The 18,605-nt window shown below is 38.5% G+C and overlaps 1 protein-coding gene and 2 long non-coding RNA genes across 3 annotated transcripts; all 3 read right to left on the minus strand.

Annotated features, from left to right (window-relative positions):
• Positions 1-4,531: 4,531 nt before the first annotated feature.
• On the minus strand, positions 4,532-6,136 carry LOC117489620. Its single transcript, XR_004556611.1, has 3 exons — positions 6,045-6,136; positions 5,551-5,573; positions 4,532-4,845 (listed from the first exon to the last, which is right to left on the minus strand). It is a non-coding gene; the product is annotated as an uncharacterized LOC117489620 (long non-coding RNA).
• Positions 6,137-7,300: 1,164 nt separating this feature from the next.
• LOC117489619 lies at positions 7,301-9,026 on the minus strand. The gene is made up of 4 exons (XR_004556610.1): positions 8,958-9,026; positions 8,831-8,857; positions 8,321-8,343; positions 7,301-7,614 (listed from the first exon to the last, which is right to left on the minus strand). It is a non-coding gene; the product is annotated as an uncharacterized LOC117489619 (long non-coding RNA).
• A 1,100-nt stretch (positions 9,027-10,126) lies between these two features.
• On the minus strand, positions 10,127-17,949 carry pa2g4a (proliferation-associated 2G4, a). The gene is made up of 13 exons (XM_034139223.1): positions 17,758-17,949; positions 16,785-16,913; positions 16,516-16,621; positions 15,723-15,792; positions 15,520-15,612; positions 14,080-14,143; positions 13,820-13,898; positions 13,585-13,663; positions 13,339-13,472; positions 11,919-12,013; positions 11,699-11,826; positions 11,526-11,579; positions 10,127-11,427 (listed from the first exon to the last, which is right to left on the minus strand). The coding sequence occupies exons 1-13, from the start codon at positions 17,837-17,839 to the stop codon at positions 11,365-11,367; spliced, it is 1,176 nt and encodes a 391-aa protein (XP_033995114.1). The 5' UTR covers positions 17,840-17,949; the 3' UTR covers positions 10,127-11,364.
• Positions 17,950-18,605: the final 656 nt, after the last annotated feature.

The following is an 18,605-nucleotide window of genomic DNA, read 5'->3' on the forward strand; positions in this document are numbered from 1 at the left end:
GTATGATTAATTTTGATGATTATTACTCTGAGTACCTTGTTCTAGATCTCCTTGATCTTGTAATGATTGCCAGTTCTGATATTTAACCAGCTGTAAGATCCTGCCAAAACCGAGACACAGTTTCTTTCAGGCAAAATCCAAAAGGATCTGATCTAGTCTAAAAGTTACAGGAGCTCAAAACACTTTTTGTATAATTTAATCTGAATTTATTTTTGAGTTTATTGGCTATTAAAATGATTGTGATATTCATTTCCTTACATTGTTTCTTTGTCAGTATTCTTACTTTTCATTGGTGTTATGAAATCAATAATAATCTTACTATATCAAACCCTGCCGATTATTTGGTTGTTACATTTTACTTTACCAATGTACTCTCATACATTTCAAGAAAATAATTTTGTGGTTCTCCACCTTCAGTAAGTTTTCATCCGTGCCAGTTTGTAAACCCCTGGATAATGCAAATGTTAAAGAAAAATGTGTTTTAAAGATGTTATAAAAACACATTACTAGAACAGTTAAAGTCTGAAGTGGCATCCAGTGCTCCTTTTGACAGTAATCAAACTCAATTGAGACAAACTGATGTTTCACAGAAAGTCCTTGATGTGAACACACCTAAGTGGTCACTCGACAAGGAAAAGTTGTATAGTGTATTAAATTGGAGGTGGAAGGTTAGCACAATTCAAGCTGCAAATCCATGTAATTTTTTATTCTTACTCTCCTTTCTTGCCGCTAATGTTGATTCATTATATTTGTACCTTATTGCACAATTTTAAAACATTTTGTGTAATGCTTGGCACTGCTGCTGGAAAATAATATCCCAACTATCTATTAAAGGTGGGGTAGGTAATTTTGGAGAAACCAGCTCGAGTGCGCTAGAATTTGAAAATACACAACCGGAAAAAATCTGCCACTTCCTTATAGAGCCCCTCCTCCAACACACAGGAACGCGCACATGACCAATGAGGGCACGAGATACGTTTGTGCACAGATGGAAGGCTGACAGGCAGGTAGGCCATCCAGTTATTTTAGCCAGGCCGGCTAAAATGATTGGTCGTGCTTTTTACAGTATTACGGCTTCCACAGATGACTTTATGGATTTTTTGTCAAAGCACTTAAGATATTCATTGCTATCGGGATGTTAAGAGCATTCCATGGAATATAACAAGTGTATCTCGAGCCGGTTTCTCAAACTTACCTACCCCACCTTTAAATAAAGGAATTACAGCAATGCATAGACTAAATACATGCATTTAGAGTTTTCACTTATGGAACTGTACCACAAGTCTTACTAATTTAAATATCTATCATGCTATTTTTAGGCTTATGAGTCTCAGATATATATAAAAACATGTCTATGTGTTATGCTCAAAATACCAAACAGATCATGAATTTTAGACATCCCTCATATCCCTCTATTTCAGCCCAGTTAGAGAAGTGCTGATTCTGTAACTGTAGCTGCTGCCCCCGCCCCCTTTTGAGCACGCAGGCAAACGGTGAGGTCTTTGACGAGCCGTTTGCTCTGCTCAGATGCAGCAAAATTCTGCCGTGATTAAACGCCATATAATTTTCCAAACCACTTCAAGGATTATTTCTGAAACAGTATGGTACTCAAATACTTTTTTTCTTGCGGGTTTACAAGGTTCCTTTTTTATAGCGAAGTTTGAGAGAGCCGTGGGTGTAAAGTCAGCCCACATTTCTGATATTACGTTATATCGGACGCAAATCTGGATCAGCTCTGTTGTACCAACACATTCTCACTCCCAACTCCAGAGGAAAAGAGAGGGTTTTATTTTCTGACACTTTGTGAGTTTCCTGACACATTTATGAATAAAAGACATCAAAAAGTGCATTTTGCATGATAGGACACCTTTAAGGTAATTGGAAACTCATGTTTTTAACACTTGGTTCCAGACTCTTAGCAGGCTGCAGCCACAAATCACTACACTGCATTTAGGTCACATGTGCTTCACACACCCAAAGAGACTCTAGTAACATGACGGACACATGCCAGAGCCATGTTTCAGACCAAGCTACTGAGGCCTCGGATTAGCAGCTAAAAGAACTGAGAACAAAACGGACTGAAACCGTGCGTACATTTTTAACAGCGTTCCATTTATCGTTAAATACACCACATGACAGTTGTAGTCTGGTCCATTAACAACGCAGCTGCAATTCTGATGTCGGGAGGTTGTCCAGCATCTTAGCCTCGTCCAGTCCGACGTTCACAGCCGGATCCATGAGGCGCACAGTCAGCAGAAATCAGGTGTAGGCCTTCGATCCACTGATGGAGGCTTCACTTCAGCCGCACGCTTCAGTCATCAGGGGAGGCTCCGATGGGAATACAGCTGAAGAAGAAGAGGGCCTACTTCGACCTCTGCCTCATCTTTCTCCTTTTACGCTTCAGTCTGTTTGAAGAAACAAAATACAGCAGGTCAATATTCAAGTTAATGCACAATAGCACACTTGACATCTTAGTGACCTTATAAGTTTAATTGCCAATTCAATTAAGTTACAACACTACATTTAGGGGAAGGTATAATATCCCTTATTAATGTTTAAGTCAGCCCAAAGGAAAATGGCTTTTAAAAATGCCACCTCTGTTTTTGACAGCACATTAAAGCTAATGAATGCTTACATTTCAAAGTCATGAGGCCGACTGATTTACAGTGCATAAGGCCATTTTAAAGTATTGAGTTGTAAGGTTAAGTCAAAATGTGCACAATTAATTACTAAGATCCACATTTGGAAATATCTACAACATGAATCATTAGTGTATCCAAGGGCCATGTCTGTGGAATAGGCTGTTAATACAGACATTGAAATAAAGTTGACTGTTGATTTTTTTTCCATAAATATATTCATTGACATAATGGTGCAATGTCTTTTAAAGAACTGGATCCTTTTGTAAGTCTTGATTTTTCTCATCATCATGCAACTAAATCAGTAGATGACACATTTTGCACCTACTGTGATACAGTTGACTCAATTTCTTTAGCCCCACAACTCAGATTTTCAATAGTGCATGTATCAAAATCATATGAAACATTTACTAGTAACTTAGTTTTTGTATTAAAAAGCCTTCACACATCTTTCAACACAATTAGAAGTAAAAACTGAAGAGTAGCTATTATTAGAATAACTACAGAAGAAACAGCTTTGTCTAGCAAAACGTTTTCAGTTATTAAGTTAAGAAAAAGCAGCACGGGCAGTGCTAATGAGATGCTAGCTAGCAGCATTGTCTAGGACAGGAAGAAGATCAACACTAATATACCAACACAGGTTGGTCAACTCACCTTGCCTCTCATCGTGAGCAGAAGGTTCTGTGAGAACCTCAGTGGGAGAAAAGCAATGGAAAGAGGATGTGCCGAAGAGTGAGGGCGGTATTTATACAAAAAATGAATATAACCCTAACCCTAACCACTTTTTGTATAATTTAATCTGAATTTATTTTTGAGTTTATTGGCTATTAAGATGACTGTGATGTTCATTTCCTTACATTGTTTCTTTGTCAGTATTCTTACTTTTCATTGGTGTTATGAAATCAATAATGATCTTACAATATCAAACCCTGCCAATTATTTGGTTGTTACATTTTACTTTACCAATGTACACTCTCCCAATCCCCAATTCAGGGGAAATACACGTTATAAAGGTGTATTTCATATCATAAATTTCAAAGAAATATAACAATATATTTGATCCCTCCTTGTTTGTAAACCCCTGGATAATGCAAATGTTAAAGAATGTGTTTTACTAAAGAGGTTATAAAAACACATTACTAGAACATTTAAAGTCTGAAGTGGCATCCAGTGCTCCTTTTGACAGTAATCAAACTCAAGTGAGACACAATCTGATGGTTCACAAAGTCCTTGATGTGAACACACCTAAGTGCTCACTCGACAAGGACAAGTTGTATAGTGTATTAAATTGGAGGTGGAAGGTTAGCACAATCCAAGCTGCAAATCCATGTCACTTTTTATTCTTACTCTCCTTTCTTGCCTCTAATGTTGATTTATTATATTTGTACCTTATTGCACAATTTTAAAGCATTTTGTTTAATGCTTGACACTGCTGCCGGAACAAAATATCCTTACTAAGAGGAATTACAGCAATGCAAGTTATAATTTGCTAGGCCAAGACTAAGAGTTTTCCTGGATTACTGCAATACAGCCAAATATTTCCGACCATAGACTGCAGCTAAATGGATATGTAGCCACTTAATGTTTAGTAAAACACTGGCTCTACCAGCAACTGAATAAGTACATGTATTGGGCTTTATCTCAGCCTTTAGAGTTTTCACTTATGGAACTGTACCACAAGTCTCACTAATTTAAGGTAATTGGAAACTCATGTTTTTAACACTTGGTTCCAGACTCTTGGCAGGCTGCATTTAGTTAACATGTGCTTCACACACCCAAAGAGACTCTAGTAACATGACGGACACATGCCAGAGCCATGTTTCGGGCCAAGCTACTGAGGCCTCGGAATAGCAGCTAAAAGAACTGAGAACAAAACTGACTGAAACCGTGGGTACATTTTTAACAGTGTTCCATTTATTGTTAAATACACCACATGACAGTTGTATTCTGGTCCATTAACAACGCAGCTGCAATTCTGATGTCGGGAGGTTGTCCAGCATCTTAGCCTCGTCCAGTCAGACGTTCACAGCCGGATCCATGAGGCGCACAGTCAGCAGAAATCAGGTGTAGGCCTTCGATCCACTGATGGAGGCTTCACTTCAGCCGCACGCTTCAGTCATCAGGGGAGGCTCCGATGGGAATACAGCTGAAGAAGAAGAGGGCCTACTTCGACCTCTGCCTCATCTTTCTCCTTTTACGCTTCAGTCTGTTTGAAGAAACAAAATACAGCAGGTCAATATTCAAGTTAATGCACAAAAACCATTTAAGAATACACTTGACATCTTAGTGACCTTATAGGTTTAATTGCCAATTCAATTAAGTTACAACACTACATTTAGGGGAAGGTATAATATCCCTTATCAATGTTTAAGTCAGCCCAAAGGAAAATGGCTTTTAAAAATGCCACCTCTGTTTTTGACAGCACATTAAAAAAAGGAATGAATGCTTACATTTCAACGTCATGAGGCCGACTGATTTACAGTGCATAAGGCCATTTTAAAGTATTGAGTTGTAAGGTTAAGTCAAAATGTGCACAAGTAATTACTAAGATCCACATTTGGAAATATCTACAACATGAATCATTAGTGTATCCAAGGGCCATGTCTGTGGAATAGGCTGTTAATACAGACATTGAAATAAAGTTGACTGTTGATTTTTTTTCCATAAATATATTCATTGACATAATGGTGCAATGTCTTTTAAAGAACTGGATCCTTTTGTAAGTCCTGATTTTTCTCATCATCATACAACTAATTCAGTAGATTTTACACATTTTGCACCTACTGTGATACAGTCGACTAAATTTGTTTAGCCCCACAACTCAGATTTTCAATAGTGCATGTATCAAAATCATATGAAACATTTACTAGTAACTTCGTTTTTGTATTAAATAAATTGAATCATTGCTTACCTGCGCATACGCTTCTTCTTCCACTGGAAGACAAGAGGAATATTTATTAGCTCAACATCACAGCAAGTGCATTCACTGGGCCATGTGTTCCCTCCCACTTATTGACTGCATGCTTCTCATAATACTAATGCAACCACATACTGCAGTGCTGACTATAAAGGTGATGAACACATTAAAGCAGCAAAGTCAGTCACCAAACTACTTCTTTCTTTCATCAACAGACAAGATATCAAGGAGGGCTTCCCTAGCTAGCATTTTAGCATGCACTGAAGCGGGCCTTCCTGCACCAAAAGCCTTCACACATCTTTCAACACAATTAGAAGTAAAAACTGAAAATTAGCTATTGTTCTTACAACTACAGAAGAAACAGCTTTGTCTAGCAAAACGTTTTCGGTTATTAAGTCAAGAAAAAGCAGCACAGGCAGTGCTAATGAGATTGTCTAGGACAGGAAGAAGATCAACACTAATATACCAACACAGGTTGGTCAATTCACCTTGCCTCTCATCGTGAGCAGAAGGTTCTGTGAGAACCTCAGTGGGAGAAGAGCAATGGAAAGAGGATGTGCCGAAGAGCGAGGGCGGTATTTATACAAAAAATGAATATAACCCTAACCACTTTTTGTATAATTTAATCTGAATTTATTTTTGAGTTTATTGGCTATTAAGATGACTGTGATGTTCATTTCCTTACATTGTTTCTTTTTCAGTATTCTTACTTTTCATTGGTGTTATGAAATCAATAATGATCTTACAATATCAAACCCTGCCAATTATTTGGTTGTTACATTTTACTTTACCAATGTACACTCTCCCAATCCCCAATTCAGGAGAAATACACGTTATAAAGGTGTATTTCATATCATAAATTTCAAAGAAATATAACAATATATTTAATTGCTCCACCTTCAGTAACTCTTGATCCCTCCTTGTTTGTAAACCCCTGGATAATGCAAATGTTAAAGAATGTGTTTTACTAAAGAGGTTATAAAAACACATTACTAGAACATTTAAAGTCTGAAGTGGCATCCAGTGCTCCTTTTGACAGTAATCAAACTCAAGTGAGACACAATCTGATGGTTCACAAAGTCCTTGATGTGAACACACCTAAGTGCTCACTCGACAAGGACAAGTTGGATAGTGTATTAAATTGGAGGTGGAAGGTTAGCACAAACCAAGCTGCAAATCCATGTCACTTTTTATTCTTACTCTCCTTTCTTGCCTCTAATGTTGATTTATATTTGTACCTTATTGCACAATTTTAAAGCATTTTGTTTAATGCTTGACACTGCTTCTGGAAAATAATGTCCTTACTATCTAAGAGGAATTTCAGCAATGCAAGTTATAATTTGCTAGGCCAAGACTAAGAGTTTTCCTGGATTACTGCAATACAGCCAAATATTTCCGACCATAGACTGCAGCTAAATGGATATGTAGCCACTTAATGTTTAGTAAAACACTGGCTCTACCAGTAACTGAATAAGTACATGTATTGGGCTTTATCTCAGCCTTTAGTTTTCACTTATGGAACTGTACCACAAGTCTCACTAATTTACAGTAATTGTAAACTCATGTTTTTAACACTTGGTTCCAGACTCTTGGCAGGCTGCATTTAGTTAACATGTGCTTCACACACCCAAAGAGACTCTAGTAACATGACGGACACATGCCAGAGCCATGTTTCAGACCTAGCTACTGAGGCCTCGGAACAGCAGCTAAAAGAACCGAGAACAAAACTGACTGAAACTGTGGGTCAATTTTTAAAAGTGTTCCATTTATTGTTAAATACACCACATGACAGTTGTATTCTGGTCCATTAACAACGCAGCTGCAATTCTGATGTCGGGAGGTTGTCCAGCATCTTAGCCTCGTCCAGTCCGACGTTCACAGCCGGATCCATGAGGCGCACAGTCAGCAGAAATCAGGTGTAGGCCTTCGATCCACTGATGGAGGCTTCACTTCAGCCGCACGCTTCAGTCATCAGGGGAGGCTCCGATGGGAATACAGCTGAAGAAGAAGAGGGCCTACTTCGACCTCTGCCTCATCTTTCTCCTTTTACGCTTCAGTCTGTTTGAAGAAACAAAATACAGCAGGTCAATATTCAAGTTAATGCACAATAGCACACTTGACATCTTAGTGACCTTATAAGTTTAATTGCCAATTCAATTAAGTTACAACACTACATTTAGGGGAAGGTATAATATCCCTTATTAATGTTTAAGTCAGCCCAAAGGAAAATGGCTTTTAAAAATGCCACTTGTTTTTGACAGCTCATTAAAGCTAATGAATGCTTACATTTCAAAATCATGAGGCCGACTGTTTACAGCGCATAAGGCCATTTTAAAGTATTGAGTTGTAAGGTTAAGTCAAAATGTGCACAATTAATTACTAAGATCCACATTTGGAAATATCTACAACATGAATCATTAGTGTATCCAATCGCCATGTCTGTGGAATAGGCTGTTAATACAGACCTTGAAATGAATTTGTTGTAAAAGCAATGCGACTGATTTTTTTCCATAAATATATTCATTGCCATATAATGGTGCTATGTCTTTTAAAAAAGAACTGGGACCCTTTAGTAAGTCTGGATTTTTGTCACTGCACCATATTACCAATTGAGTATCTTATATAACAAATGTTGCCCCTAATGTGATAAATTTCACTGAATTTGTTTAGCCCCACAACTCAGATTTTCAATAGTGCATGTATCAATCATATGAAACATTTACTAGTAACTTATTTGTATTAAATAAATTGAATCATTGCTTACCTGCGCATACGCTTCTTCCTCCACTGGAAGAAAAGAGAAATATTTATTAGCTCAACATCACAGCAAGTGCATTCACTGGGCCATGTGTTCCCTCCCACGTATTGACTGCATGCTTCTCATAATACTAATGCAACCACATACTGCAGTGCTGACTATAAAGGTGATGAACACATTAAAAGCAGCAAAGTCAGTCACCAAACTACTTCTTCCTTTCATTAACAGGCAAGATATCAAGGAGGGCTTCCCTAGCTAGCATTTTAGCATGCACTGAAGCGGGCCTTCCTGCACCAAAAGCCTTCACACATCTTTCAACACAATTAGAAGTAAAAACTGAAGAGTAGCTATTATTAGAATAACTACAGAAGAAACAGCTTTGTCTAGCCAAACGTTTTCAGTTATTAAGTCAAGAAAAAGCAGCACAGGCAGTGCTAATGAGATGCTAGCTAGCAGCATTGTCTAGGACAAGAAGAAGATCAACACTAATATACCAACACAGGTTGGTCAACTCACCTTGGCTCTCATCGTGAGGAGAAGGTTCTGTGAAAACAATACATATACAATTATTAGTAACTGCGGATGACTTGTAAAACATAAAGATTAGTTTGGATTCAGACAGCAGTTAAAATGTTCAACGTACCTCAGCGCGAGAAGAGCAATGGAAAGAGGATGTGACGAAGAACGAGGGCGGTATTTATACACAAAATGACGTCATGCTCAACCGCCAACTGTTGTTTTTCCTACAATCGTTGGGAAATGTAGTCAAGGAAGGTCAAATGTAGTTTAATTAGGATATGGCGCACAGTTTAAATAAAAATAGTTTTTTTTTTTCAAAACGATATGCTGAAACTGGGAATAGCTTTCAGGACCTTTCACAAAAGCAAGTATAATATTTGTGGAATCAATAGACCTTGTGCCTTGTTTTGAAAGGCTGACGTTTTAACTACACCCAGAGCCGTATAATAGAATAGAATAGAATAGAATAGAATCTCTCTATATGGCGCTGGTTACACCTACATATTTAACTAGAGAATTCACTTATTATAATTGTTAATTTATTTTAAAATACTTCTACTTATAATAATAATTATAGTAATATTACTCATAACTATTATTATTATAATAATAACTATTATTATTATACAGACAGCAATAACTGCGCTGGCCTGGGACCTAAGACCTCATCCTCATAACTCACTGCAGCTATACCCATGACTAATAAAAGCCTTGAACCTTGAACCTTGGCCATGCCTGTACGTTTTATTTTATTTTCTAAATAATTACATAAAAATCTTTAGAAATTAGATAAGGTTTATTCTTGATCTTTTCATGCAACTATTATTTCAAGGTGCCAGACTATTATCTTCCTTTTAATCACATTTGAAGGCTCATCAGCTGATCTACAGCTTCCTATAATTTCTCTGTTTATTTTTCAATGTACGATTGACTTTTTATTTTATTTTTAATGTTAAGAATAAAGTACACTGTCATCATTGTATTATCAACTAAATGTTTTCTATGCTTATATTTTATGCAAAACACTAAAATAATGCTAAGCAGGTTACATTTGTGACATTAGCGATCATTCTTTGGTAAATTTGTTGGAAAATCAATCATATAAAAAGACAGGAAACCGTGGGTTTTTGTTAAGTCAAATCAAATGTATATATAATGTTACCATAATCACCCAACATGGCCTAATACATACTGAGATGTTACGAGTTCTATCCCAAATAGATTAGTACATATAAAGGGCTAATCCTTTTTCCAATACTGAAGTTTGACAAAACACAGCAAAAACCCAACAGAAATGTATGAAAATGTATTTATTTCCTTAGATGTTCATTGCCCACTGATTGAGCTACAATGCAGGATTTTACTTTCTTTCAAGACCCAGACCTTGAAATCAAACTCAGACCTTAAAGGATCTTAATGGTCCACTGAAGAGACCCATAAAACCTTCGAAGTTGGCCCACTTCAGTTTTCACTCTTCACAAGGCTTATGACGTAGTAAAGAAATGAGCAGATGTCATCAATAGAAAAAACGTTTTCAAAACTAGAACGTATATATATTTTTTCATAAAATTCAAGGGGATGGCAGTAAATATAGCAGTTTTGACCCCCAACGTCAAACTGATATGGTATGTTTTTTGCTTGTTTACAGTCTTGTGCTCAGGTAATACTTTGTGTTAAGAGTCAAGTGGTTGAAACATTGTAGTTTTAACCAAAGAAGTTGTAAGGCCTAGATGATGGAAGACTAACTAATAACCCTGACTACATTAACTCTGACACAAAAACCAACTTTTCAATTACAGTTGATGAATTCACTGTCAAGTGTCGATATGGTTTTGTTTGAATTGATAATTTAACCCTTTACTGCATAATATAGTTAAGAAAAAATAAGTTTATATTCACAATAAACTGGATGAAAAACTCACCGTCATCACTTGATCTTACACTTAAGGTGACAGAGAGCTTCCAGTAAAATATAGAAATATTTCATTATAACTATGATTCTTTGTTTACATACAAAAATGTTTACATAACTTTTTGTAACTTCGTGGCCAAAAAGAAACGTGTTCTTTTAGACAAAGGAAGACTAAGTTTAAGAATTTGATTCACGTATCTGTCTGTATCCAATAATGCTGGTTGGATGTTAAAAAAATAAAGCTGATCCATTTACGCCCACTGTAAGAGTCAGTGTAACTTGAAAGAACATTTTCAGATGCATATGATAAAACCAAAGAGGACAACATATTTAAAAATACAACAACAAAGAAACACCCGTCGCACACATAACATTTGGCAACAAGTCTTTGCAAAGATGTAAAACTATTTGCAAATATCGTTTATTTCCTACTGAGGTTAGAGAAGAAAAAGCAACACAGTATTTTTCAATAGTGCAGTAAAGGGTTAAGCATCCATGTAGGATCTAAAATTCCACGGTTGAAATTGTGAAAAGAAAAGGTGGCAGAGAGTTTGGGGCAATTTGTTGTTTTCTCGCGCTTCTCTTTGGGGTCCTCCGTGTGTGGAAAGGCAGTATTTATTTATTCTACGGCTTCCGTTTCCTCGGCTGGCTGTCCAGTTGCGGTTTCTGCTGTCTTTGAGGCCTGTAGAGGGTGAAAGAGAGAGGAACAGATCAGTGAGGGGACGCAAAAAGACACCGAGGTCAATGGGGTGAGGGTTCCTTGTTAGAAAAATAATTGACCTTCTTTTTCTTCTTCTTCTGTGTTTTACGGCTTGCAGAACTCTCTAACAAAGTCTGGTGGAAAGGACAGAGACATTTTAGTATAAAAAGAAATATGATCTTCAGTGCAGGCAGTTTCTGTGTGACAAAGAAGCTTGTAAGTATGCCATATAGAAGTGAGTTAACTATCTCACCCTCAGCTCTGCGTCCTGCACCTCATGCTCTGACTTATAGAGCTCGGGATCGAAGAGCCCGTTGGTGATTCTGTGAGGCCCGTTGGCCATCAGCAGCACTGTGAACTTAAACTGAGCTACACACTCTCCTGAGAACAAAGACACAGAAGGAAGGAGACGTAAATAAAAAGTAAAGCTGTCAAAAAAACAAAAGCATTGAACATGAAGCATGAACACTCACCCTCTTTCTCGTGTAGCACACCGAAGGGCTGAAGCAGTTCGTGTTTGGCACACTCCACCACACCCAGTCGGGCTTTGGCCTCATCCTCAAACGCCCTGATTGAAAATAATGGTGGAATAAAGAAAGTGCTCAAGCCAAAACATATTTGACCCTCTGAACCCCACGCGGTCTCAGGGCTTTTATTGTTCCTGGGAAATGTTTGACTTATATTGGCCTATTGTTTTCAATATTGCAACATTAGTCCTGCACCTCTAGAAACAGCTGAATCATTGTTAGAAGTAGAACAAAATCCCAAAACGTCAGTTCAACAGATAGGTCAGAAATCATTTTTATTTATCAAAAATACTCTAGTTGGATTTCTTTCATAATTCATTTTACAAAAATGTTGAATATATGATTACATAAAGATGTTTTTTCCGAGCACTCCAAGTGTTACTAATATTAGTTTTTTTTTTTTTTTAAAAGGGCTCCACAGGATAAAGTCATTAACCGATATGTACATCTTTAATCAGGGTTCCTGCAGGTTTCACCAACTCAAATGTAAGACTTTTTAAGACAACTTTGAATAGAATTTAAGACCTATTTCACAGCAAGAAAGTATGAAGGAAAATTGCTATGAAAGAAGAAATACGTCCCATAATTACTTTCAAAGTAAATGTATTCACGTTCAACATAAGAACGATGACTGAACATAACAGCACACAGAACTGCCTAACCGTGAAAGTGTGTTTTTGCTTTACGCTGTGCGCGCTCCCGCGAGGTGCATTCATATCTCGGCGGGAATGCATAACACTGGCGCAACGGTTCACAAAGCTTGGTTGCTAGGTTACTAGCTGGGTGTTCTCCGATAAGGGGCCGGGGGGATACAAAGTTAGTGATTACTGGTTCCTTTTTGATTTATTTCAATACAAATTGTTGGGGGGAACTGAAAGGCTATTACCGTACTGGTTACTTTGCAGCCCGGACATTTCCCCCAAAACACAGTTAGACGTGATCGCAACACAGAAGTACCTTTCAAATCCGATCATTTTTAAGACCTACTAAATCATATTTAAGACCTTTCTTATTTTTTTGATCATATTTAAGACTTTTAAAGACCCCACGGGAACCCTGTTAATACCTCTCAGCCAAGTCAATCAAGGCAACCAAGTAGCACTAGGCTGGTTGGCGCAAATTGTTTATTTATTGGCAACATTTTAATGAGTTATTCATAATAATGTGAGGATAGCGGGATCTGTCTGTTTATGGGTGTGAATAGGTATAATTTCGTCAAATTTCTGAAGAAAAAATGCTTCTCAAACCTGCTGGTGTGCTTAAGGGCTCAGAGGGTTAATACTCAACTTCCTGTCAATCCCTTTTAAAATATGAGCAGGTGGTTGCCCATCTATATTTGTAGTTACAAACAGAATTGGATTCATACCGGAGAGTAAAGGGCATGGCATCAAAGCGTCGTTCCACCTCGCTGAAGACCATACGGGAAGTTTTCATCTTCAAGCCGTACTGCTTACTGGGGTCCCTCTTATAAATGGTGGTCCTTAGACCTGCATCTCTGGCCTAATTTTAAATGACAGAAGGTGAACATTATAAGTATCTGTTTTGAACACAAAAAGAGTTTTTAGTTACACGTTCTGCAGATATGGGTTAAGTAACCACAGAGCACACTGACCTTCCCTTCTCCGGTGCTAATCAAGACGTCCACAGCATAGACTTCATGTACCTCGAACTCCGCCTTCTCATGGTCCTTTCTGAAAATAAACAGCAGCCAGTGAAAACAAATGGTTAACAGTTTTGTACATTCATACTCTTGGTATTGATTGGTACGGTTAATTAATATTTAGGATGATTCACAGCCTCAGATCTCTTTTTGTTTCTTCTTTGTACAAAAAAATTACTAAATGTACCTTTGCTGGTCTGACGGGTTCTGAATGATGGTCTTCTCTCCATCGATGATGTGTTGCTTTAGCTGATGAGACAGCATACCTTTAAACAAAGGGCCGGGAAGAAAAAACGCATATTAAAACATGATAAAAAAAAAATAATAATAATCACCCACTTGCATGTTAAGAACTCCTAAAAGTCATTGTTCTGTAAAGAGATACAAAAAGAACCACGATCATGTAAATGTGAACACTTGAGACACAGACGCTGTAAAGACACTCACCCTCTATTGGTGTGCATTTGAACGACTTGGCGATCTTGTTCCAGGCTTCTGTCACTTTTGAGTTCTGAGACAGAAAAATGCATATTACATTTTACATAAAAAACAGTGTAGCACTGACTGAGCAATTCAAAATGAGGGAAAAGCATCAGAGAAAATCCATGTTTATTTGTTACATTGTGTTTAATAATATTAATAATTAGGAGGTATGAAACCCTCTTTAAATGGTCACACATGCAGAGCACAGCACACACAGTGAAATGTGTTCTCTGCTTTTAACCCATCCTAGTACCAGGAGTCTAGTACTAGGAGCAGTGGGCAGCTGTTGCACAGCGCCCGGGGAGCTGTGGGGGTTGTCCGCTGCCTTGCTCAAGGGCACCACGGCAGGGCAGGAGGTGAACTGGGACCTCTCCGAGTAGCAGTCCACACTCCTTATTTAGGTCTGGTCGGGGACTTGAACCAGCGACCCTACGGCTCACAGTCCAAGCCCCTACTGACTGAAACAAGCCTGATGTTAGGGCTGCTCAATTAATCGTATTTTAAATCGCAATTACGATTTGGGCTTGCAACGATTATGAAAACAACATAATCTAAATAAAACGGTTATATATTTTTTTATTGGTTTTTCAGTTGAATTACACTTAAAGTTCAGGGTAATCAACTGTTTAAAACATACTGTTCACATTTTTTTTTTCAATAAATGGATGTTTTCAAAGTAAATGGATAATCGTTTTGAATAATCGTGATATCAATTATTGACCCAAATAATCGAGATTATGATTTTTGCCATAATCGAGCAGCCCTACCTGATGTTGCCTTACACATAGACAAATGACCAGTTGTATGACAGTTTAGAGCCACTGTAGAAGGTAACTCATCATTATGGCTAATATGGAGCAGAGTCCTGCATGGGTCTGATTTTCAAGACCCGCTCCCGCCCCTGCGACATGCAATACCGAACCCGCCCCGCCACCCGCACATATTGCGAATTTGTTCCGCAAACCGACACGACCCGTCAGTTGCGTATTTGGCTCAAAAAGCATGGGATGTTGGTTATTTTCTCCATCTAGGATGACACCAAAAGCCTCCCAGACGTTGGATTTCGCTCTTGAGGAAGAGTTATTGACAATGCTGTATCCTCCGCTAGAGAGCTTCACCTCAGCCATTTCGAATGTGGCGCGCTCAGCAGCAGATTGATGCAGTGCAGATTATGATTATGCGCGGTCCCGAGGGGGAGAGGTCTGAGGATTTAAACATTAAATTAAATTATTATTATTTTTATATATTTATTATGAAACACCCGCGACCCGACCCGCATCTTCTTTGTTTTACCCAGAACCGAACCCGGAAAAAAATGTTTGAAAAAATTGCGGGTCACCAGTCGGGTACCCGATGCAGGACTCTGATATGGAGAAGAGCCTGTGAAGAAGTTGTTCCACGTACCTGGCTTCCAGGTTTAACAAGGCGAAGAGCTGCTTCTGCACACAGATGGGCTGCTTTGATTACATCAGCTTTCTTGCCTGTGATGGGGTTCTCCTGCAGGAATGAGACACAGAGAGAAGGGGAATTAAAGATGTCTTTATCTATAAAACACCAAAGGTGTATCTAAAACAGTTTCCTTTCTTTTTTCTAAACCAGGAGCTCACCTTACTGGCTCCCACCACAAAGCTGTGGGCAACATTGGCAATGAAGCCATCGACATGAACCCCTAGATCTCTACACAAAGAAAAGAAGAAAAGAAGAGATGAGAGCTGTCCAGCTGTGTAGACAACGTATGTTGATGCAGGAAGATATAAAATAAAACAATTTAATCTGTTAAGGCCATTAGATATACTGAAAGGTGAATTCCGTTTAGCCTGTACATCAGCTGGAATATATTGAAGGATTTATTGTGAATTCAAGGTAGCAGCACTAGAGACTGTAATAAATTGAACAGACAGAAGGTTAGGCTATGAGTGCGTGAGTCCTGCGAAACATACAAACATATTGTATGACCACATCACCACAGGCAACAACAACAAACATATTTACAACCTTGCAAATACACACAAAGCACAAACAACGATACAAAAGGACGAAAACACAAGTGGCAATACAACAAATAAGTTGAGCTGACTTTTCAAAGCAAAACATTTAGAAAAATGTGATAACTGGAATCGAGCAGTTGGATGGGCATAAAAACTAAAACCCAACATACCATTTAAAAAACTGCCGAAAAACCCCCGTTCTAAAAATGTCCAACCTTACTTGTCGTTTGCCACACAGGACAGACAAGAAGACGAGCGCTTACTGATGAAGCAACTGACAGGCAACAGCCAAGAGAAAACTCCCACATACAAGCCAAGATGGCACATAGAAAGAAGGGAGGACAACACACTGGCAGACTCAAGACACAACGGGAAGAACAGGGGGGACATTTTTGCCGAGAGTGGTGCCTACATTTTGACCAGATCCCCATCTTTAAGTGTGAAGTCAGGGTCACTCTTCAGGGGAGAGAAGTGGCAAACACAGTTATTGACTGAGACGCTGGTGGGAAACGCAATGCCTAGAAGAGGGAAAAGAAAACCACCAAGTCTTCATTTGGAAATCATCCACAAGTTTAGCATGAAAACAGGGCTGAGAATCAACAATTGGAAATCCTCTTTCTGGGTCCACCTCAGTTCACTAGAATTAAAACAGCCTTACTACTAGTTTCAATTTCGGCTCACCTTTTTTCATTTCCTTTTCCTTCTTGAAGACCTTTCCAGTCTCAGCCATGATATAGGCATCCCCCTTCTCACAGAGGCTGAGCACCGACACCCCGGGCATGGCTGTTTCCACAACCAGGCGAAGAGCCTCTGGGTGACACACCGAGAACATTTATATGAGATTCAGAATAGGAACCACGTGGAGCAGTAATGAGATGTTGAAATATAAGATGAGAATTAAACAGGTCTTATGTTTCTATTACAGTTAAGTGAAGTCATTTCCCGAATTAACCAGATGGTTCAAGATGTTCTATTAATAAATCACTCTTTATATCCATATGATCACTGTGTGTTGATGCATTTTTCAAAATATAATTTTGTAAATATTTTTGTAGAGACTTTTAGTTTATTTTATTCATATCTACCACTCCAAATCACAAATAAACAAGGCATTATTTGTATGTGCATTGAATGATGACGCCTGGTTTACGATAATCTCCCCTGAATAACGTTACAATAATATGCCAAGTGAAACTATTATTAGTGCAGCAGATAAATCAGCTTGTTAGTTAAATGTTAATTAGTGAGCTGTCAAGGAAAATAAAGAGTGATGTCAAGAGGAAAACTGTGCACATAAAAGTAATGTTAGAGTTGCTTCCTGCTTATCTTTTAGCATTTGCTTATCTTAATGTTAAGCTGACAGCACTGGGCAACAGGCTGAGCTAGCTGGTTAGCTAGTTAGCATCTCACTTTAGTCTAACAGACAGGCAGCTCCCTCCAGTAAAGCCTAAAACGCCAACATTGATGAACAGTGAAAGAGGACCTAGCATTAGCTAAGAGTAAAGCAGCTGTGCCTGTTTGGTAGCCAGTGAGGACAGCATGTGTGTGGCTCGCATGTTAACCACATGGCTGCTGCTGCTGTGGGGAAACTAACGTTAGCTGTCTGCAGGCCGGAGAGAGCAGCATCAACGGCTACTCCTTTAACTGTACTCACGGTTGGCGATGTCACCACCCATCTTGTACTTGGTGACAACCAGGTCCTCTGCTATGGTCTGCTCTTTCTCGTCGTCAGACATCTTGGCAGTGAAGTTTCAGTCGCCCGTGCAAAGTGAAGGTTCCCCGCGCCTTGTCTCTGATCTGACGGATCCTGCTAACCACGGCCTCCCGCTGCCCGCCAAGCCCCGCCCCCTTCTACGTCACAGCGATGCCGACCCGCCAAAAAACTGATGTATATTATGTATCATCCCTTTTTAAATAAGCAGTTATGCTACCTAAAATATCATGTGACATTGGCTGTGCTTAGTGACGTCCTAATCACACAATTAGCTGTTTGGAGATGATACATAGCTTTCAATTTTTTGTTCTTTTTACAAAAATGTAGCATTAATTCAACATCAAATTTGTAGGCATTAGGCTGAATACAATGATACAGAAAGGTCACTGACCCACAGGCATATCCTGTTATGTGAGAATAATCTGATAATAATCTGTTTCATTCACTCTTCGTAAATATATTAGTAAACAGTTACCAACTTGTTCAAACAGCCTCAGCATTCAATAGATCATTTGTAGCAGTCCATGTTTTTTCACAGTAAGACTTACATTTTTATGAATAAACCGAGATGGCCTGGAGGGGAAATCTGTGTGAGCAACAGTATATCTGAGTCAAAGCATACAATTTGAGCAGAAGCAAAGACAATTTAAGTTAAAGCAGAGAAAATAAATCAAGGACAACACACTGGAAAACAGATAGCAAATTCTGATCCAACTATAGTTTCAATGGGAAGACAAATAACATTGAATTCAAAAACGTGATGTTGGGTCCTGCAAACATGGACATTG

The sequence above is a fragment of the Trematomus bernacchii genome, unplaced genomic scaffold (genome assembly GCF_902827165.1).
Source record: "Trematomus bernacchii unplaced genomic scaffold, fTreBer1.1, whole genome shotgun sequence".
NCBI lineage: Eukaryota > Metazoa > Chordata > Actinopteri > Perciformes > Nototheniidae > Trematomus > Trematomus bernacchii.